Source organism: Eriocheir sinensis, chromosome 17 (genome assembly GCF_024679095.1).
Source record: "Eriocheir sinensis breed Jianghai 21 chromosome 17, ASM2467909v1, whole genome shotgun sequence".
NCBI classification, from domain to species: Eukaryota; Metazoa; Arthropoda; class Malacostraca; order Decapoda; family Varunidae; genus Eriocheir; species Eriocheir sinensis.
The window spans coordinates 10,530,510-10,554,300 of record NC_066525.1 but is presented as its reverse complement, the minus strand read 5'-3'; the positions used below and the strand labels follow the sequence as shown (position 1 = coordinate 10,554,300).

Here is a 23,791-nt window from a genome sequence, read left to right as displayed (position 1 = left end):
TGCTACGTGGGATAAATTTCACTTCAGCTGAGTGAGATTGGTATACGTTTGCCAGAAGTGTGTGATATTGTACACTAGCATACCTACCATTCACCTTCATAATGCCAAGAAACTGTATAAACAACTCAGACAATTTTGCTCTGTATGCGGTGTATTGAGATTCAAGTCATAAAGACGGTGTTCACGCCATTGATTAAAAAATGTTATGAACATTATTTTGGCTGCAAAGTGGGGGACCAGGATAAAAGCTGGGCCCCTCATGTGTGTTGCGTAACCTGTGTTAGGCTTCTCACTGCATGGGCGAAAGGTTCACGCCATATGTCTTTTTTTATCCCTATGATTTGGAGAGAACCAAAATATCATACTTCAGATTGCTACTTCTGCATTACAAATATAAAAGGTATAACATCAAAATCCAAGCACACTGTAAAATATCCTAATTTATCATCTGCTATGAGACCAGTACCTCACAGTCAAGACCATCCTGTACCTGACCCTCCAAAACAAATGACACTAAGTGATGATGAGTCAAGTGATGAGGCTTTGGAGAAAGAAACAGAAGATACGGAGTTTCAGCCAATCTGTTCTTCAAGTGAACCACATTTGTTGAGTCAGGGAGATCTGAATGATCTTGTGCAGGATTTAAACTTATCGAAAAAGCAATGTGAACTTCTTGGTTGCAGGTTATAGGGCTGGAATCTTCTCCAGAAAAAAAACAAAGTTAGTTTTTATCGTAAGCGACATTGTGATTCTGAATAGTTTTTATCACTTGCGGATGGTGTGGTGTTTTGCAATGATGTATGTTCTGTTACGGAGGAGCTTAACCATAACCAGAGTGCCAAGCACCTCAAACCAATCTGAGACAGTCAGAGACTGCCATTGCATACTCCTGAGCACATTCCTGGTTGCTCAGTTTCTCAACGTGAAACCCCAGAGGGCTGTATCTTGAGAATTTTTTGGACCTGATGTTTATCCTCAGCTTTGCAACAAGAAGTCTGTTAGGTTGTACAGAACCCGGCACTCAGCAAAACCCTAAAGTTCTGGAGGATCCTCCAACGAGTACTAATGAGGATGTGATTGATTTAATTTATTTTGCTACACTGCCAGTATTGCTATACCGTGGCAAGGCTAGGGTCTCTGGAACCAGCAATCCTCAGCCTTCTGGATTTTGCGATGTTCAGAATAATGTCTAACTGTTTGGTGCCAGTGCCATGGGGACCAACACAGCTCATAGTTAGCTCTCTCTATGCCAGTAACTGCACTGAAGTCACCCGAGACAAGGAGTGTGTCACATGGAGGTTGAATATATATATATATATCAATATAAATCAATATTGGCTGATTACTGCTGGACACTAAAAAGGGACGTTCCAGAAGCAAAATACAGTCGAAAATCATACATTTCAATGTTTTAAAGGGAATTTTCATTGAAATACCAGCCTCAGTTATTATGTACAATTGTTAAAATTTAAATAAGCTATCATAGAAAAACTATGCCTGATAGAAAAAATATGAAAACATATTTGAATTCAGCAGAAAAAATGCTATTAAATTCAGTTTCTTTTGCTTGTGGGACAGATTTTTTCATAAGCTTTGTTGACCAGTGAATTATCAGCCTACCGTCCGGTGAAGGAACAAAAACTGGGCCTTGTTCAGCTACCCTGACTACGCCGGTGCCTGAGAGAGCCCAACACAGAGCCTTATTGCCGCTAAATGGCCCGTAGCAATGCCTCTGCCCGCTTCCCGCCGCCTCAAACCCTGAATGTATGGTGGCGCTGTCCGTCTGTCCGCATGTCCGTCCGTCTGTCAACCGCCACTCTTGGTCACGCCCGAGTATGTTCTGACGGAATATCAATGTTCTGATTTGAATTCTCGCCATCTGCCTCCTCCACCTCCTCCTCCTCTGCATCCTTGTCGTGCTTGTTTTCATTCTTTTCTGCATTGTTCCTGACTTATTTACATTCTTTTTTCTAAATGAAGATACTTTCTATAAAAGAAAGTGAGCTCATTTCTTGTTGATTTATACCATAAGGTGCTGGCTATCATGTGTCTGAAGATACCCTAAACATAGCTTACCCTAACCTAACAAAACTCCAAACAGAACAATAGGTCTTGACTCAGAAAATTCATATATGTTTCCTTACTAATGAGACTTTCTATACAACAAAGTGAGGTCATTCTTTATTGACTTATACCATAAGGTGCTGCCTGTCATGTGTTTGATGATACCTTAAACTTAACTTAACCTAAATTTATCTAACCTAACAAAAGACCACACAGTTACTATAGGACTTGATTCCTTACTAATGAGACTTTCCATACAACAGAGTGAGGTCATTCTTTGTTGATTTATACCATAAGGTGCTGGCTACCATGTGTATGAAGATACCCTAAACTTAACTTAACCTAACCTAACAAATCCCCAAATCGTTACTATAGGTCTTGTCTCAGAAAATTCATAAATGTTTTTTTACTAACGAGACTTTCTATACAACAGTGACGTCATTCTTTGTTGATTTATAACATAAGGTGGTGACAATCATGTGTTTTAAGATATCCTAAATTTAACCAACCTTACCTAACAAAACCACAAACAGTTACTATACGTCTTGACTCAGAAAATTCATATATGCTTCCTAACTAATGAAACTTTCTATACAACAAAGTGAGGCCATTCTTTGAATATTTATGATATAAGTTGCTGGCCATCATGTGTCTGAAGATACCCTAAACTTAACCTAATCTAACCAAACCTAACAAAACCCCAAACAGTTACTATAGGTCTCGACTCAGAAAATTCATATATGCTTCCTTACTAATGAGACTTCCCACACAACAAGGTAAGGTTATTCTGTGTTGATTTATACCATGAGGTGCTGGCTATCATGTGGTTGAAGATGCCCTAAGCTTAACAAAACCTAACGTAACAAAGCCCCAAAGAGTTACTATAGGTCTAGACTCAGAAAATTCATATATGCTTCCTTACTCATGAGACTTTCAATACAACAAAGTGAGGTTATTCTTTATTGATTTATACAATAAGTTGCTGGCTAGCATGTGTTTGAAGATGCCCTAAACTTAACCTAACCTAACAAAACCACTAAAGTTATCATACGTCTTGGCTCAGAAAATATAATATTTGATGCATAAAACTTTTTAATTCAAAGTTATATTTACCAAAATCTGTTTGTTTATTAATACAAATACACATGTGTGAAAATCTGAAAATTCCCGAAAATTCCCAAAATTCCAGGGCCCTGATAATTCTCGGAAACTTTCCTTGGAAAGTTTGTATTTTCCGGACACTTTCCCACCCTTTGCAACCCTGGCCCCCCCTTTCCTTCATTCCAGTCCCCATCAGCCACGGACACGGACAAAGGCATGTCTAAGTGACAGTGAGGGATTGGGATAGGAAGGGAGTGGAGTAAAGGAAAGATTGGGAATGTGCTGATACGCCATTAGAATGACTGTTAAGTAGCTTTAATTTTTTTACGTTCATGGATGACTACCAAAAATAAAGGGAACCATGTATTTCACCTCAGGGAGAAAAAGGAATGCAACATAGTTCTAGAGATGTATGAATATACACCTGATCAATACGAAATAATGAGATATGTCTAAGCGTGAGATGAATTTAGTGAAACACCAGGAACACCTGTAGATAATCCAGACTTAGATAGAATAAGCGTTATAATAATTTCTGATATACCATTATAAAAACGGATTTTACGATTTAGGCTCATTGACGGCTGAACTAAGCGGCATTCTGACCACACAAGTTTCAGGATTTCAGGACAAGAAAAAAACGAAAATTTTTCATATCCCCACAAAATACGTATTTTTTCGGGACAGAACAGTGTCACTGAGTCAAAAGAATAAGGAAAGGACATTGTTTCTATGCATCGACACGGGTAAAATGGTTGATCCGTGAGGTGCCTAGAGGTTTGCCTTCAATACTTCAGCTTGACGTCAGAGAAAAATAAAAGAATGCACAAAGAATTTTGACAATGAGTGCGTGCCCTTAAATATACACATGATTCGAATATTTCGTGACGAGCCTTGTCAGAATTTAATCCATCAAGGCCAAAGAATAACTAAAAATAACCGGAATCAAGGAGGTACAAATGTGGAGAATCAGAAGCTTAGTAAAAACATCTTTACAAATGTATTTTATATTTTTGTTGGGGCGGAGTGGAGGAAAAGCATGTGCCTGTGATTTGTCGTCTTCGTTCCGTCCTGTGAAGACAAGATAGAAGCAAACACAAGTCAAGCAGTCATGACTTGAAGAAGCAACCAAGCTGATAAGTCATTTCCGACACTGAAATTCGTCTTCAGTCTTCCCTAAATAATTATAATCGTTAGTATTACTGCAATCATAATATTATTGTTATCATTCATATAATTATTACCATTATTATTATTATTATTATTATTATTATTATTATTATTATTATTATTATTATTATTATTATTATTATTATTATTATTATTATTATCATTATTACTATTATCATTATCATTATTATTATTATCTTTGTCATTAATAGTAGTAGTAATAGTAGTAGTAGTAGTAGTAGTAGTAGTAGTAGTAGTAGTAGTAGTACCTTTACCATTATAAGAGAGAGAGAGAGAGAGAGAGAGAGAGAGAGAGAGAGAGAGAGAGAGAGAGAGAGAGAGAGAGAGAGAGAGAGTGTGTGTGTGTGTGTGTGTGTGTGTGTGTAATCCGACCTTTCCCATCTAATGATACATCCCGACGTCAAAATTAAGTTTCCTGTTCATTTGTTTCCTCCCATCGGCTGTTGGAACGGTCAGATGCCCCGCCGAGCCGCTGGTGGCTGCCCCGACCTGCCCCGCCCCTGCCACCCATCACCAGACCCACCCACCGCCACCTGCCCCGTCACCGTCAAGAACGTCACGTGTTGTTGTTTCTACTAAAAATTAGGTCTTTTGTCTTCATTTAGCCTGATACTGGATAAAAGATGAGGGAAATACATTCTTTTTTTTTTTTTAAGTGGTTACTAGGCTCTTTTTTATTTTGACCTTTTGATACTTTAATGTTTATATTTAACTTGAATAAAGCCCGATAAGCAAACTAAGGTATTTTCTTACCGATTCTCTATGGTCATGCGCTTCTCATCCTCCTAATCTTATTTTTTTCTCCTATAATTTTTTCACACTTATTATTATTATTCACTAGCACCTCCATCATTTACCCCATCTCTCTCTCTCTCTCTCTCTCTCTCTCTCTCTCTCTCTCTCTCTCTCTCTCTCTCTCTCTCTCTCTCTCTCTCTCTCTCTGCAAGGCTTCGTTTTCATTCTCGGTTCCCTTCGTCCGTGTGGGCTTCATCGTCATTCTCCAGTCGTTTCCTTTCCTCTCCGTCACGCGCGGCTCATTATTTCATTTCAGTCAAAGGTTCCGTCCCGTCCAGACTCCAGGTACGCCTTGTTACCTGAGAATCACGGCCTTGTTCCCGTTATTCCTCATTCACCCACCACCTCCTCCACTGTTTCTAATACAGTTGCTGCTGCTGTTGTTACTGCTGGTACTACTGGTGCTACAACTACTGCTACTACTACTACTATACTGTTACTACTCACACCTCTTAACTCTTAACAGTAATAATAATAATACCTCTACTACTATTATAAGTATTACTACTACTACTACTACTACTACTACTACTACTACTACTACCGGTACTACTACTACTACTACTAGTACTACTATATTTTTACTGCTAATAATAATAATAATAATAATAATAATAATAATAATAATAATAATAATAATAATAATAATAATAATAATAATAATAATAATAATAATAATAATAATAATAATAATAATAATAATAATAATAATAATTACGATAATAATGAGAGAGAGAGAGAGAGAGAGAGAGAGAGAGAGAGAGAGAGAGAGAGAGAGAGAGAGAGAGAGAGAGAGAGAGAGAGAGAGAGAGAGAGAGAGAGAGAGAGAGAGAGAGAGAGAGAGAGAGAGAGAGAGAGAGAGAGAGAGAGAGAGAGAGAGAGAGAGAGAGAGAGAGAGAGAGAGAGAGAGAGAGAGAGAGAGAGAGAGAGAGAGAGAGAGAGAGAGAGAGAGAGAGCCCTCAGGAAGGTAGTGATGGGAGTTGGGCGAGAGGCAGGGGGAGGCAGGGGCTGGTGAGGGTCCACACAGTAGCCAGCAGAAGCGGGTGGTCGTTGCGAAAGAGAAGGAAATAGTTGTGTCCACGCGTGAGCCTCGGCGATAACATTTCCCAGTTACCTTGGTCCCTCGTCACTTCCCATCACCTGACGAGCCTATACGCCCTTGATACAGACATACCGAGAGAAAAGAACATGGATAAATGATGTTTGACCATTTCAGTGTAATTTATTGAGAACACAACACTTGGACAGAATCAGTGCGATTGATAATATTGTTTTCATTTTTCTCCTGAAGTCGTGATTTTTCAACGTTTGGCTTGTTGTGGAATAAGGTGTTTAGGAGTAAGTTTAGAAATGTACAGTAGAAATATTTATTCCTTGGCCTGATGTAATATGTAAGTGGAGGCGAAGTTAGTCTTCAAAGCATTAAAATAGTTTTGCGATCGGACGGAAAATTAGAAGATAGGTTAGGAAAGTGTAGCTAAACTGTCTGCCTCGCGGCCTCGTGTGCACAGCATCTTTATCTCCGTGAGGGACGAGGCCAAAGTACCGGGAGGTGACCGTGGGTGGGGGTGAGAATTAAGGGTGACATGAGGACGGAATGGCAGGGTGAAAAGGGGTGAAGGGTTGTCAGGCTTGCACCATCATCGTCACTTTCACCCCTTCGCCCCAGGTGTCTCCGGTAGTGCCACGTCAGGGAGGCAAAACACCATTCCTTCTTGTCTCTCTTCACGGCTCGAGGCCAGGCGGTGGATGTTGGAGGTGGTGGTTCTTTGTGGGTCTGTTTGTGGTGGTATGTACCCTTTGGTGGGCATAGTTCAAAAGGTGGAGTTGTTGCTGTTGGTGCTGGTTCAGGTCCATTATTGTGATCATAGGTCGTGCTGTAGACTTTTTACTGATGGGTTCATGTTCGCCTGCGTACACATCAAATAAAAATCAAAAAGCACGTCCATCTGCTCGTCGCCTGTCTTGCTCTCAGTTATTCATTGTAGCGAAAACATGAATAGTAGAAAGAGGGAATTAAATATGACCAAAAAGTTCCTTTAACCTTTCACTATTTAGCTATTCGCTCGCCATCAGGTTCCGCCGCTCAGTTGCGGACTCCTGGTAAGGAAATGACCGACACTCTTCTCTGTAGATGGAATCCAATCGACGCGGAGGGTACAAATGATTGACGGAAACGAAAACCACCCAGATGCGGTTCTGATTAGTAAAACTCGGGCAATGCCAACTGACGTGGTTTTGAGGACTTATAGACACTCAGCGCATGAATGGAATTCCACCGAACGGATTACTGGACCCACCACTCGCAAAGAAGGAGTTTTATACCCAGTGTCACACCCAAACGTCCAGGGCCGAGCATATTCCCGGCGGGGGGCTCCCTAGCATGGCTGCGTAGAGTTGATGTTGCACGCTGCTGGTGTTTCCAAGTTGTTGACGAGAACTGTGAAGGCCACCTGGAATAAGGACGTCAAGAATCCAGGCATGCGTTATATGAGCGCAGCGGAGGATTGGTATTTGGTAGTGTGGCGTGGCGTGCCATTCTCTAGATTCGCAGCGCCCGCCCACGTCTCGAATGCTCAGAAAAGGTTTTCACCATTCTATGGTTCGCACACAAATGAATACATGTTTATTATATAAACACACACACACACACACACACACACACACACACACACACACACACACACACACATACACACACGTTCATACACATTAGACTGCAGACGTTCTCATATACGAACATTGACAAACAGCTGCATAATTACTTTTCTTCTCTTTAAGAACGGATGTACTCACAATGCATCTCAAAGCTCTTTCTTCCTTTATTTAGTTAATATCATGAAGGGCTGAAGCCACTTCTTAATTCTTTAATTAAAAGAATCAGCAATTCCCAGGAGGAAGTAGAGTATGCTTTCAAAGATGCGTATTTATCATCAATTATATTAAAATAAGGCAAACTGAACAACTTCCAGTTTCTACAAAATACATATCATAAATCTATTTATATACACCTGCAAGGTACGGCACTTTCACACGGTGAGAGAGAGAGAGAGAGAGAGAGAGAGAGAGAGAGAGAGAGAGAGAGAGAGAGAGAGAGAGAGAGAGAGAGAGAGAGAGAGAGAGAGAGAGAGAGAGAGAGAGAGAGAGAGAGAGAGAGAGAGAGAGAGAGAGAGAGAGAGAGAGAGAGAGAGAGAGAGAGAGAGAGAGAGAGAGAGAGAGAGAGAGAGAGAGAGAGAGAATTACATAGAATTACATAGAAAATCAGACCACACAGACCCCATGGTCCAGACTAGGTGGTCTGTCCTCAAACCTAAGTGATTTTACATTAATCAGATGGCTCCAAAACGTTGCTTATCTACTCTAGTTAATATTAAGTTCAAGGAAGTAACGGTCGAGCTTGTTTTTAAAGGAGTCAATCGTGTTACACTGGACCACTGATGGTGGGAGCTTATTCCATTCTCGCACTACAACGTTGGTGAAGAAAAATTTGGTGCAGTCTGAATTTACTTGTCTACATTTGAGTTTTATGCCATTGTTCCTCGTTCGCAAAGTGTCATCGATCATAAACAATTTTGTTCTGTCTACATTTGTGAAACCATTAAGTATTTTAAAACATTCGATCAGTTTTCCTCGGAGGCGACGTTTCTCAAGAGAGAACATGTTAAGGATGGAAAGCCTTTCTTCGTAGGATTTGTTGCGCTAGGAAGGGATCATTTTTGTTGCTCGACGCTGAACACCTTCTAGTTTAGCAATGTCCTTTGCATGGGGGGGAGACCAAAACTGTACTGCATATTCCAAGTGGGGTCTGACTAAACTATTGTAGAGCGGAAGTATTACATCTTTATTCTTGAATGAAAAGTTTCTTTTAATGAAGCCCAACACTCTGTTCGCTTTATTTGCTGCATCGATGCATTGATGTGAGAATTTGGGGTTTGACGCGATTTTGACCCCTAGGTCCTTAACGCATTGAACGTTTGTGAGTTTAACGCCGCGCATTTCGTAATCGAACTTCTTATTTTTTTGTTCCAACTTGAAGGACCTGGCACTTGTCTACGTTAAAGGGCATCTCCCATTTATCCGACCAAGCTGAAATTTTGTGCAAATCCTCTTGGAGGCTTTGCCTGTCTTCGTCAGTGAGAACAGAGTTACCAATCTTTGTGTCGTCTGCAAATTTACTAATGCGATTATTGAGTCCAACATCCACATCGTTGATGTAAATAATGACTGGGCACTGGGCCAAGAACCGAGCCCTGAGGGACGCCACTAGTGACCGGCGCCCACTCTGAGTTAAATCCGTCAATCACAACTCTTTGTTGTCTGTTGCTCAACCAATTCGCGATCCATTGGTTTACTTGACCGTCAATACCTATTTGCTTTAATTTATAAAGTAATTTATGATGTGGGACTTTATCAAACGCTTTCTGGAAATCAAGATAGACTACGTCCAATGATTTGGTTACGTCATAAACTGAGAAGAGATCGTTATAAAAGGTCAGTAGGTTTGACAGGCAGGATCTTTTGTTACGGAAGCCATGTTGTGAATCCCCAATTAATGAGTGGCTTTCGAGGTAACTCACAATTTTGTCTCTAATTATGCTCTCAAGTAGCTTACCTACAACTGAAGTTAGACTAATGGGTCGGTAGTTACCAGGTATTTTTTTGTCTCCTTTCTTAAAAATCGGTGTCACGTTAGCCTTTTTCCAATCCAAAGGGACGATGCCTTGTCGCAAAGACATATTGAATACGGTAGTGAGGGAGGAGAGTGTTTCACTCTTTGTTTCTTTAAGCAGTATAGGATATACTTTGTCGGGTCCGGGACTTTTATTTGTTTTAAGTGAATGGAGAGCTTTAAGGATTTCATCGGTTGTTATTTCAAAATTAGGCAATGCATGCTCGAGATTTACAATAGTACTGGTGTTGGTGGTAGTGCGAGGAAGACTGTTAGTATTAAACACCGAGGAAAAGTAATTGTTTAAGAGGTTTGCAATGTGTTGGCTGTCAGTCACTAGTGCACATTCGCTATTTGTTAAAGGTCCAATACCACTTTTGGTCGCCTTTCTGTTGTTAATGTAACTGAAGAAAGATTTCGGATTATTTTTACAGTTGGCTGCAATATTTTCTTCATATCTACGCTTTGCCTGACATACTAGTGTTTTTACTCGTCGCCTGGCATCATTATAAAGTCTAATATTTTCGGGCGTGCTTTGTTCTTTCTTTAACCTGTAAAACAATTTTCTCTCATTGACTGAGTGTTTAATTTCGCTATTAAACCAAGGTGGGCTTTTATTAGTGTTAATTCGCTTCTCGCACAAGGGGACGAATGTGTTCTGCTGAGTGAGTAAGTGATTTTTAAAGCTTAGCCAGGCTTCCTCTACATTGCCGTCATCTGATAGTTGTATTTCTGTTAGTTTTTGTCGGATTTCTACGAAGTTAGCTCTTTTGAAATTGGGCACCTTTACTTTATTTTCAGTCACTGATGATTGAGCTCTAATGTCGACGCGCACTAATTTATGATCGCAAGAACCGAGGTGTTCTCCTACCGTGACATTACTGACTAGGTTATCTTGGGTCGTTATAACAAGGTCTAGTGTGTTATTTTGTCGGGTTGGCTCAAAAAACATTTGGCTTAGATAATTTTCTTCTAGAAATTCGATCATTCTATGTGACTCGCCTTCTGTACCTGACAGTGTCGCCCAGTCGATATAGGGGAGGTTAAAATCTCCTAATATCAGTGAGAGAGAGAGAGAGAGAGAGAGAGAGAGAGAGAGAGAGAGAGAGAGAGAGAGAGAGAGAGAGAGAGAGAGAGAGAGAGAGAGAGAGAGAGAGAGAGAGAGAGAGAGAGAGAGAGAGAGAGAAAAGACACAGACAGGCAGATTCAGATAGATGCACAGGCAGATAGACGAACAGACAGGCTGGCAGAGAGACAAACATAAACACAGATACAGATAAAAACATACGTACGAGCGTACAGATGGCCAGGGAGAATATTAGAGAAAACAGGAAGGTTAACGTAGTATCAATTTCTCCATTCCTATACTCTACGCACATTTATGGGGATTTGAAGTTTGACTGAACGAAACACGAAAATGCGTTTGGGTGCACAAACTCAAGACCTTAAGAATTACAGTACATGAAGAAATCCACCCTTAACCACAAAGTAATTTCAATAATATCCACACCATGACTTTAACGTTTATGTGTATAACAAGTAAATCTAAAAAGAATTTAAATTGTTGGAATGATTTAATGCCAGATGTACACGTTTTTAAGTCGATATTTTAACAGTAAAGGAGGCAATTCACAGACAAACCAAAACTGACCATCCACGGACGAAGTGCTCTCATGAGAAGAGTTAAAATGATAGTAAACTTTGGTTGAAGAAGTATCCAGGCACTACCGTCTTGAAAACTTTTGAGTCGCAAGAAAGAGAAAATACAAAGACATTCTGTTCTAGATCTCCAGTAAAGGGGAGGAAATATTCGGGATACTGGTTAACTCTTGCAATAGAAAGTTGGACAGCATCCGGGTGAGTAGAGTGAAAAGACGTGAGCAGCAAGGTGTAGAAGCATGCATGTTCAGAACAGCAATCGTATTGAAAATATAATAAATAGATTACAAAGAAAATAACACTGAGGTGGAATTTAAGGAGCAAAAGATAAAAGACAATCAGTACTTAAGGGTAATTGATGGGCCAAAAGCCTAAACATACTATATCCAATATAGAGGTGTGTGAGCCTTTCACGAGAGGTTCAGAAAGACTCTACTAATGTGCCCCAGAGACCTTCCTGGCACCCTTGGGGTGAGGTTCCGCGCACTCCGGGGAAGCCTCACCGGTTCGACGACCTACCCCTAACCTCCCGCCTCCTCCCTGACACCTGCTCCTCCCGCCCTTGCTGCATCCGTCCCCCGCAGGAGCGCTTAACCTAGGCCACTGGGTACCCCGCAGGAAAAGCTAAACCCACGGTTCCGGTGAGCCTCGCAGTGAGTCCATCATTCCTCCGAGGCGCGCGAGTGAGCGTCCTGCCCAAGTTTGGGGCTCAGAGGACGAACTGGGGACATATAAGGCTTGAAAATAAACTTGATCATCGCCTTGGGTTTGCCGTGCACCACTCCGCCGCTGCCGCCGCAGCAGCAGCAGTGGCAGCTGGAAGAGCAGAAAGAACAAGAGCGTGGCACATGACTGGCCGCATCCAACGAGCCACGACGTTACATGCACATGACAAACTGAACAGCTGCTTCATGTGCCTTGCGAAGAAACGCTTAACATGAAAAATATTCAGACGGACGAGAAATCATGGAAAGCTTCGTGACACGCTGGAAGTGTATGACGAAGTGACGTCATCGCCCATGGCTCCGCCCCCCTCATTCTTGATTGGGCGGTGGGCGGAGCCACTTCCCACCTGCCAGTACTCGAGGCCTTCGCTCAAGACGGGCACGATCCCTACTTGAATTTATAGGTAAAATACGTGGGCACGATTACGGTCCATAGCGATGCATAGACGGGCCCTCTATCACACCGGAGGACTCCAATGGGGCATACAAAATCACGTGCACGGTGCAGCGCCTCACCAGTGTTCCCCGGACGGCACATGCAGCACCTTCGTCGCGCCTGCAGCAACGACACGTCCTCTAACCCCTTCTGGCCCGGAGGTGATGAGATGAGATGTTGGCGGGGAAGATGTCAGCCTCGGCATCCTCAGTAGCGTGAATCAGCTGACCACAGGTGTGCACTCCGGGCGAAGCGTGCATGGGGCCGCTTCACCTGTATGACAGATAACCCTGCTGTGCCGTGGTGCCTCTCAGTGAACAGTGACGCCGAGTGATTCTGTGAGTGAGGAGGAGTGACCACCAGGAAAGACTGCAATGCCTTGTGATCCCCTCCAAGTGACGGCACTGACCAGGGACAGGGAGAGACTGGGGAAGGAGGGAGAGGGAGAAGGGGAGGAGGGTGATGGAACGCACCCCCTCCCTCCCTCACTCACCCGCGGAACACGAGATACCGAACGAGAGGAAGGATCGAGGGAAGGAAATTGAAAGATCTGCCCGCAGGATGTGAACGGTGGCCAGGTGAAGGACAGGAGGGGGAGGAGGAGGAGGAGGAGTAGAAGTAAGAGGAGGAGGAGGAGGCGGAGAAAGAGGAGGAGGAGGACAGGGGGGAAGGAAAAAAAGGTCGAGTTTATTGTGGTGGTTATACTCGGACGGGTCCAGGCCTGAGGGCAAGACTTAGTTGCAGCAGCGATGACCAATTCACCTCCAGGACTTGATTCGCTCCGTTGGGAACACGAGTCGAGTACGATGTGAACGTGATATTAATATGTCTCAGCGATGATTTCTGTCCTTGCTCCCCTTCACTCTCCCCTCCCTAATCATAACACTCCTTTTTCTGGTGCATATATATGTTTATCAGAACGTCTGGAGGTGTGCAAGTGTGTGTGTGTGTGTGTGTGTGTGTGTGTGTGTGTGTGTGTGTGTGTGTGTGTGTGTGTGTGTGTGTGTGTGTGTTCAGTGGATAAAGGTTTGTGTATTCCTCTCTGCGTCTACGCTCACCCCTCTCCGTTAAGGGTCCGAAAAAGGTAACGCTGCTGCTTCCGTTGAGAGTGTCATTGTAATGGTGATGGAGTGTGGTGCTCGTGGTGAATGTGCTGCTGGAGATCTGATATAAATGTGGTGCTTTATAGTCAAGTTGATGGAGGTCCGTCGTGGGGGGTTGTGAGGAGGTGATAGCTGTTAGAACTGTATTCCATTACCTTTCTTATAAGATTTTTTTTGTGAACACAGACGCCATTAAAATACAAAGTGGATCTCTGGTGGAGCTGAGGCTCTGCAGAATCATAGGTAACTACTAACTAATGCACCCAATACTAGCTTGCACAGAACAAAAAGTAGAGCTGTGTGTGTGTGTGGGTGTGGGTGTGGGTGTGGGTGAGCGTGTGTGTGGGTAGGTGTGTGTGTGTACTGTCTATATCGAACTATCTATCTTGTGTGTGTCTATCTATATCGAACTATCTATCTGTCTATCTATCTATCTATCTATCTCGTTCCGCATCGGTATTTAAGCTGCTCCCCACGCAACGCCGGCATTACTTCACCACCGTTTCGTCACTTCCTAACACACCGTCTCCTGTTTCATACTTACGCCAGTGCTGAGACTACGGGGTGAAGGGGAGGAAATATATAATGGTCTTGTAACTCGCGCACCTCATTATTCTTTGCACCTCGTCTATATAAACATCAAAATTAAGTATCGTGAGTTTATTTCTGGAGTTTTTCATCTTTATATAATCTTTTCATCGACGAATTTCAAGCATTTTTATCTAACCATTTATGTGATTTTTTTGTGCCGCTTTCCTTTACTCTGCTTTGATTTGTCGTTCGGAATAAACTAAGATGAATTTAGCAGACCACCAGCATCCTCTCTCTCTCTCTCTCTCTCTCTCTCTCTCTCTCTCTCTCTCTCTCTCTCTCTCTCTCTCTCTCTCTCTCTCTCTCTCTCTCTCTCTCTCTCTCTCTCTCTCTCTCTCTCTCTCTCTCTCTCTCTCTCTCTCTCTCTCTCTCTCTCTCTCTCTCTCTCTCTCTCTCTCTCTCTCTCTCTCTCTGTGTGTGTGTGTGTGTGTGTGTGTGTGTGTGTGTGTGTTCTTTCCTTCCTCCTATGCTCTCCTTTCCTTTTTCTCACCCTCCTCTACCACCACCACCATCACCATCACCACCACCACCACCATGTCTTACCTCGCCGCCTCTCTCCACCCCGAAAATACCTCATCACCATCACCCCCTTCCCTCCCTCTCGACCTCCTTCCCTTCCTCCCTCTCCACCTCCTTCCTCTGCTCCTCCTCTTCCTCCTCGTCACCACCCACCATCACGACCGTCACGATCTCAGTTTTTGCCGCCCGAGAGGGGGCTGGGGTGCATGGCATCCCCCGAAGGAGACTCAGGGGCAGTAACCGTGGTGGCACTGGTTCGGCCGCAGCCCCAGCAGTCACCACGCAACCCTCACGCTCACTGCTCTTGAAGGGGACGCCGTAGGAGTTACGTACTTCCTATGCAATTCCAAAAACTGCTTGTCGGTTTTTGTAAGTAAAGGATGGAGGGATAGAGGGAAGAACAGGGATAGTGAGCAGAATCAGTGACTAGAAATTTTGCCCACGCCACGACAAGCAACGAAGTAAAGAATGGACAGTGTCAAGAAAGATGAAAAGAGGTATCCAAAAAAAACAGAAAGAGAAGCAGAGAATAGGAAAAAAGGGTGACGAAAGAAAATTATAAGAAAGAGGGGATGGATGACAAAAAAAGGAGAAAGAACAAGACGATAAAAAATATAAGTCCAGTCAACTGGAACTCAAAGAAAACGTAATGAATGAGTAAAGAGACTAAAAACAATCTCCCTATAATACAAAAAAATTAAAAGGAGCAAAGATTTTCACAAGAGAACAAGTTTTTCAGGTATGCATCAGTGGGTGTCAGAGAGGCAGAGAGGAGGTCATGTGACTGTGTGTGTGTGTGTGTGTGTGTGTGTGTGTGTGTGTGTGTGTGTGTGTGTGTGTAAAAGAAAGAAAGTTCGAAAAAAAAGAAAAAGGCAAATACAGACAGACAAACACACAAGGAATGAAGCTTGGTCAGGTGAATTAAAGTCCGCGGAGGTCACACAGATGTACCTGGCCGCACACTTTATGTAGGCGCGTCAGGTGAGACCACGCACCGACCCCCACCCCTTTTCTCCCTTCAGCTATTCCCCCTCCCCTTCCCCTCCCTTCCGCCATGCCCCATCCTCTTCCCCTCTTTTCCGCCCCACTACCCGTCTCGTTCCACCGCTGCGACCAAGCAAGCACAACGAAGAGACAGGACGTGATACGATACGATACGAAAACAAGAAGGAGGAGGAGGAGGAAGGGGAGGACACATGAGGCTCGTGGGGGGTGGGGGGTATGTGTCGGAAGTCTCGCCACACATGAAGAGTATAGAGGTGAGCCAGCCAGCCGCTTCGCCCCGCTCCTCGCCATCACAGTCACAGCCGCTCGCCGTCCTGCCCTGTCCGTCGCGCTGCCCCGGGGAACGCCTGAGTCTGGGTGGGAGTGGCGCTAAGTGTGTTGTTGTGTTGGTGGGTGTCGGTGGACCGTAGGCTTTGCTCTGTTTTTCCCGTATATGTTGCGTTTGTTTCATGTTTTTTCCCTCCTGGTGGGTGATGTTTCCTTCTTAGGTGGATAAAAACGTTGAAAGACAGTGAACAAAGAGCCTTGGACATGAGAAAGCCGGACTTGTGCCAATCGGAGGAGAGAGATGCCAGTGGACAGTGACGGTGCCTCGGGGGGATGTTAGTTGCCCCGAGGAATGTGGAGTCTCCCCCAGCGGCCTGCAAAATGGTGACTGCAGACGGCACGCCCCTGGTGGAGACGTGCGTCCTCCTCCCGGCAGAGTTCGCCCTTAAGGTGGAGACACAGCCGAGGGTGGCGTCCTTCCTCAATCTCCTGCCACAGCTGACCCCGAGGAGCCCCCTGTCGCAGCCATTCCTGGACCATCTGGGGGCGCCACCCTTCTCCCCCGTGCCGCCCCACCTCGGCCCCCTTGCCCCGGCTCTAAACTCCCTCGGGTCGCCCCTCAACCGCCTTGCGATGCCGCCCGCTGAAGACTATATCCAGGTGTGCGCCACCCGCCCCCTGCCGCCCCACACCCGCTACCTCCCCTTCAGCGGCACCGTCAGGACCGACAACCTGCCCCTCGTGCCCTGCCTGCCGCCCATGGACGTGAGTACGCCTTACACTTGTTATGCCTCCCTCCCTGCTCCCTCCCCCTCACTCTTCCTTTCTCCCTCTCCCCATTCCACTCTTACTCGGCTTTTTTTCTTTCCACCTTACCCTCCATTCTATACCTTCCTATCTTCAATTGTTTCCAATCACCATTCCTTCCGCCACTCCTTTTTTCCTTCCATCTTTCATTTTTCCTTCTTTCCTTCCTTCCTTACTTCCTGCCTTCTTCCTTCCTTGCTTCCCTCCCTCCCTCCTCCCTCCCCTTCTCCCATCCTTCCTTTTTTCTTCTTCTTTCTCCCTACCTTACTTAATTCCTTTCTACCTTCATTTTTTTTCTCTTTTATCCACTCGTTCATTCCGTGTTATTTTCCTTCAATCTTTTATTTTTCCTTCCCCTCCTTTCTTTCTTCCTTTCTTCCTTCCTTCCTTCATTCATTCATTCATTCATCCTTTCCTTCTTTCTTTTCAATCTTCTTTCCTTCCTTCCTTCCTTCCTTCACTCCCTCACCTCACGTCATCGTCTCATACATATTTATTTTTCCGTCCTTGGAGTAGAATCAAAAATATCTGATTTCTCTCTACTCGGCTCATCATTGAGTTGCTAGGCAGTCCCGCTCGTCCGTGCCCAGACTCCGATAAGGTGACAACACTCCTGTTTGTTCCTTACTTCACACGGTTTTTCTGCTACAATTCTGACGTCACGGTCCTTTCGTTGCTCTCACTTGCGTGTTATGCACCTGTATAGGTGCCCTGCGCATTATGAATCCAGATCCAGATCCAGACTTGGCCGCCAGACTCTTCCTTCTACGTTAGGCAGGTTGTTGCAACTGATTGATGATGCTGTACACGCCTATCTTTATCATGGCTCCCCTTGTCACAACGTCAATACCGCGTCTTCTTAACACCTATGGAAAGAAAACCTCTCTCCTCCTCCTCCTCCTCCTCATCCTCATCCTCATCCTTCTCCTTCTCCTCTTCCTCCGCTGCCTCTCTTTGTTCTTATTCCGTTTGTTTTTTCACGTATATGAACTCCTTTTCGCCAAACATGCACACACACGGGAGCACACCCAGCCACAGCCACAACCACCCGCTCACCCACCCACCCAGCCACACACACACACACACACACACACACACACACACACACACACACACACACACACACACACACACACACACACACACACACACACACACACACACACAACAAGTAGTACTCGTATCTCTATCTATTTCCATCTCTCTCATCAACCTTCCACGCTATTCTCCCTCCCTCCCTTCCTCTCTTCTTCCCTTCCTCTCCCCACCTTCCTCTTACAGAATCATTTACCCCCGCAAGTCGTGGAGAGAAAACTCACTATCATTTCGGCGTTTTAATTTCACAAAGTAAACGAAAGCCACCAACGGAGATTGCGACAACACGCTTTTCTCACTCGCCCACACAAGAAACACACACACAAGAAGAAAAAAAAACTGCTTGTCCTCTCTCAACACTTCAGTATTTTCCAAAAGCCCACCACGTGCTTGATTATAATCCCAGTAACACCTGGCTAAAGGAAAAAAGGTGGATGGAAAAAATTAAAATGTACGTACAATAAACTAACACTGCACTTCTTCCAACACAACCTCCTCCTCCTCCTCCTCCATCTCTTCGTTATCCTCCTCTTCGTCCTCCTCCAGAAGGTAATGAGCTATCTCCGTGTGTAAACATTACCTGCATAAATTACACGGTCAGGCACTAGTGATTTCCACACCGTGTTCCCTCTGTCCGCCGGGTTATTGGGTTACGCGAGCCCCGCCACCACTCGCGCCTCCGGGAAGAGACGAGTTTTGTGGATGGAAGGAAGAAGGGAGAGAATGAGGGAAGAAAAGAGGAGAAAGGGAAATTGTCGAAGGGAAAGGATAAGAAAGTGCCGTGGGAGGGAGGGGAACTGAGAGAGAAGCGATGTGAGGAGAATTTGCACATATCGAAAAATTTTACTTTCTCCGCGAGCGTAACAGGAGAGTAACACAATATTGCCTTGGAAAATTTGTAATTATTATATTCTGTGCGGAAGATATGAGGCGGAGGGTGATGCAAGAGATAATAGCAAAGGATTACGCCCGTAAATCATTTTCGTAAGATATAATAGAATTCACGGTTGAGGCGCCTCCCAAAAAAGAAGTCCCGTAAGGCAAAGGTGGCGCTTCTTGCTTCTCGCGGCATCAGTGGAAGTAGGAAGAATTTTCTTACGTAAATATTTACTTTCTTTTTTCTTATATTTTTTCTCCGAAACTCTAATGTGTTAAATATATTGAGAATGGAAAATTTTCTGGCAGTTTCGTGTACAAGCATTTTCGGCGGTTTTCTGGTGTTTTTTACTTTTCGCAAGCATCGATTGCGTTGTTTCATTACGGCAATACTTGAAAGTATTTCAAAAAAATATTTATAGTAAAAGTACTGCCATCAATTGCAACAATAGAAACAATTATATAAACACAAATATTGACAATACTGATACTTTTATAAATACTGAAAATTATAATCATAACAATAATAATGATATTCATGTAATAATAATAATAATAATAATAATAATAATAATAATAATAATAATAATAATAATAATAATAATAATAATAATAATAATAATAATAATAATAATAATAATAATAATAATAATAATAATAATAATAATAATAATAATAATAATAATAATAATAATAATAATAATAATAATAATAATAATAATAATAATAATAATAATAATAATAATAATAATAATAATAATAATAATAATAATAATAATAATTACAGTGATATCACAAAAAAGAATATTGACAATGCTGATAGTAATGATATTTATATTACCGAAAATTATATTTTCATTATTGTTTTTACCATCATATATGTTATTGGTATTATTATTATTATTATTATTATTATTATTATTATTATTATTATTATTATTGATGAGAATGATTTTTTCATACCGAAGATTAATGCGATTTACTGTATAGATTTTTAATTTGCACACACACACACACACACACACACACACACACACACACACACACACACACACACACACACACACACACACACACACACACACACACACACACACACACACACACACACACACACACACACACACACACACACACACTCCATCAAAGCATCACAAAAGACAAACGACCAACACTTGAATCTCAAAACAAAAGCTGAAAACAAAAGCCATTGAAAAGAGGGAGGGGAGGGAGGAGGTGAAGAAGGTGGAGGAGGAGGCAGAAGAGAAGAAAAAAAAGAAGGAGGGGGAAAGGAAGGAGGAAGAGGAGAAGATTCAAATCTCATGTCTTCTTCCTGGTTCACGGCGGTCGTGGAGAGAGGAAAGTGCTAAACCTCTTCTCTCGCGCGGTTAATATTGGATAGGAAACACGGGATTCATTAGCCAGACACATACAGCATCTAAACGTGGGATGCAAGAAAATGTATGTATGTATGAGTTGGTAATAGTGAAATGGTTAATGGCGTAGTTGGATTTAAAATGACTGAATGCATCTCTCTCTTGTAATACTTTTTGAATCTTGTGTATCTTAATATGTTACGGTCCTTTTTTTTTCGTATTTCATCGCTGTTCTTTTCCTCTAATCTCCTTTCTCTTTCTTTTTTATTACACACCTTTCCTTCCGAATGCATCCCTCTCTGATAACATTATTGGAGCCTCGTTTGTTATTTTATGTTATGGTCTTTATAAACTTTTCCTTCGTGTTTCATTGTCGTGTATCTTCTTTTCCTCTATAATCCCCTTTCTCCTTCTTTTTATCACACACACCCTTCCAATTTTCTTTTCTTCTTTTCGGGCATTTCTTCAACAAAATAATACGGGTCTTTTTCAATCATGCGCAATTATCACCCTTTCCTTTCATTTCTTGCCACTCTTCTTTACCTTGTTTTGTCTTTCCTCTCATTTCACACCCCATCCCTTCTTTTTCGGTCTTATTTTCCTTTACCTTCATTTTTTCATCTGGGTTTCTCTTTCCATTCTTTACTCCTTAATTCTTCTCTTCTTCACCATGCACTGTCTTTTCATGTATCTTCATTACGTTCTTGCTATTATCCTGTTTTCCATTCTCTTTTCTTGCCTGCTCTTCCTTGTCCTTTTTTGCAGTCATCTCTCCCAGTCAAGTTTTTCATTTCTTTCCGTTTCCTTTTCTCTTTCATCTCCTTCCATCCATTCCTTCCCTTTCTCCACCCTTCCTACCCCCTAATTTTCTTATGTAATTCTTCCATCTTTATCCCCATATTTTTGCTCTGGGTATTAGTCTCTCTCTCTCTCTCTCTCTCTCTCTCTCTCTCTCTCTCTCTCTAATTTATGTATAAGAAAATCCTCCTCATTGATGGATCGCTAAGCAGCGACTCGACAGCATAAGGATATTGTTTATTAAAATATTAATGAGTACAGAGAGAGAGAGAGAGAGAGAGAGAGAGAGAGAGAGAGAGAGAGAGAGAGATACGTTATTCATCTAATACTGCTTACACACATACAGACATACAAAAGGTGCACATGGCTGAGTGGTCAACGTGCGGGCGTGGTCTCCTGGAGGACCAGAGTTCAAGTCCCGCCGGCCGGTACAGTTGACACTTTTCAGTCTTCGCCGAGTGGCCTTAGACTACCCGTGCGCTGTCCTGAAAATCACCAGTCAACACGGACTATAGAAAGAAATGGGCGACTCTCTCTCTCTCTCTCTCTCTCTCTCTCTCTCTCTCTCTCTCTCCTTCCTACCTTTTTTTTTCTCACATTCCTTCCCACCTCCGTTTTCCTATTTTCTGCCTGACTTCTACTTTTACTTTCCCTAGCTTATTCCCTCCTATCTTTGCCTACCTCCTTCCCCCATCCCCTCCTCTCCCTCCTTTCCCTTTTCCTCCCTCTCTCCCTCCCTCCAGCACCACCCTTCCCTTCCCTTCCTTCAAGAGCTGCCGGAGTCGTGATAGCGCTCCTCTTTACGATGTGGTTTTATGTTCTCTCCTAATTAGTCTCCCATTTGATTGCCTCGCTGGAAGAATGTGTGACGCAGGTGTGTGTGTGTGTGTGTGTGTGTGTGTGTGTGTGTGTGTGTGTGTGTGTGTGTGTGTGTGTGTGTGTGTGTGTGTGTGTGTGTGTGTGTGTGTGTGTGTGTGTGTGTGTGTGTGTGTGTGTGTTTGAGTGTATGTGTGTGTGTGTGCGTGCGCGTGCCTGTCTGTGTATGAGTCTGCGTAAGTATGTATGTCAGCTAAATACTATTTCAAACCAAAGGAAATTCGGTCGTAATGAGTAACGAAAAATACCTGACGTGAGAAAAATCGTGACGGGATCAACAGCTTCACAATATTGTGTGTCATTTTCGTGACGTTCTGCTCGGCGGAAAGAGGGAATCTTCGAAAATGCAATACTTATATTTTCCCTTTCACTTTCTTGTCTTCCTTGAACATGTTTATTATTTTCGCCGAGTAGAAGGAACACTCGCACCAACAGGAATTATCTATTGAAAATACAATATTGATACTGATAAAATGTTGACAATTTCATCAATATTTTATAATAGAAAAACTTAACAATAATAGTAACAATAATAATAATAATAATGATAATAAAAATAATAAAATAATAATAATAATAATAATAATAATAATAATAATAATAATAATAATAATAATAATAATAATAATAATAATAATAATAATAATAATAATAATAATAATAATAATAATAATAATATAGAAGTAATAATAATAACAACAACAACAACAATAATAATAATAATAATAATAATAATAATAATAATAATAATAATAATAATAATAATAATAATAATAATAATAATAATAATAATAATAATAATAATAATAATAATAATAATAATAATAATAATAATAATAATAATAATAATAATAATAATAACAATAACAATAAGAAGAAGAAGAAGAAGAAATAATGTTCATATTGATTTAGATAATAATAATAGTATTGATTATTGAAATGACAAAAATTACGATAATAATAATGAAAGTAACAATAGCAATAATAATACCGATAATAATAATAATAATAATAATAATAATAATAATAATAATAATAATAATAATAATAATAATAATAATAATAATAATAATAATAATAATAATAATAATAATAATAATAATAATAATAACAACAACAACAACAACAATAATAATAATAATAATAATAATAATAATAATAATAATAATAATAATAATAATAATAATAATAATAATAATAATAATAATAATAATAATAATAATAATAATAATAATAATAATAATAATAATAATAATAATAATAATAATAATAATAATAATAATAATAATAATAATAATAATAATAATAATAATAATAATAATAATAATAATAATAATAATAATAATAATAATAATAATAATAATAATAATAATAATAATAATAATAATAATAATAATAATAATAATAATAACAAAAATATCATATACCTATAGTGATTATTATTATAAGAACAAAAATAAAAGGAACAGAAAACAAAAAGGAGAAGAGGATGCTGATGAAGATACGATAAATGATACTTACTAGTTATTTATCAGACTAATTGGCTTCTAGTACATCCCGACGCTTCCCAATTTAGCTCTCCCTTTCCACAACCTTTCTCAGTCATGCCTTCCTTTCCTTCCACTAACTTTTCCTTCCTTGCTGCGAGTTGTCATTCTCCCGCACATTCCCTTTTAACTGTTCAGCCTTTTCCTCGACCCCGTTACATGCCCTTGTTTTCATGTCATCCTTATGCCTCTACACTTCGTATTCCCTAGAAATGTACACCATTGTCTTTTTACAGTTTCTCTGGTGAATCTTCATCCTTAAACTTTAAATAGTGCAATTCCCGCGCCTCA

General features: G+C 41.5%; 1 protein-coding gene across 9 annotated transcripts in view; it reads left to right on the top strand.

Annotated features, from left to right (window-relative positions):
* The first annotated feature begins 12,667 nt into the window (after positions 1-12,667).
* The window catches only part of LOC126999936 (uncharacterized), a 29,437-nt gene continuing 18,313 nt past the window's right edge, over positions 12,668-23,791 (top strand). The window contains exons 1-2 of one of the 9 annotated variants that reach the window (XM_050863113.1): positions 12,668-12,801; positions 16,347-16,890. In XM_050863113.1, the coding sequence (XP_050719070.1) occupies positions 16,459-16,890 (432 nt within the window). In that variant the 5' untranslated portion in view covers positions 12,668-12,801; positions 16,347-16,458. The other 8 variants (XM_050863111.1, XM_050863116.1, XM_050863115.1 and 5 more) reach the window with 8 other exon arrangements.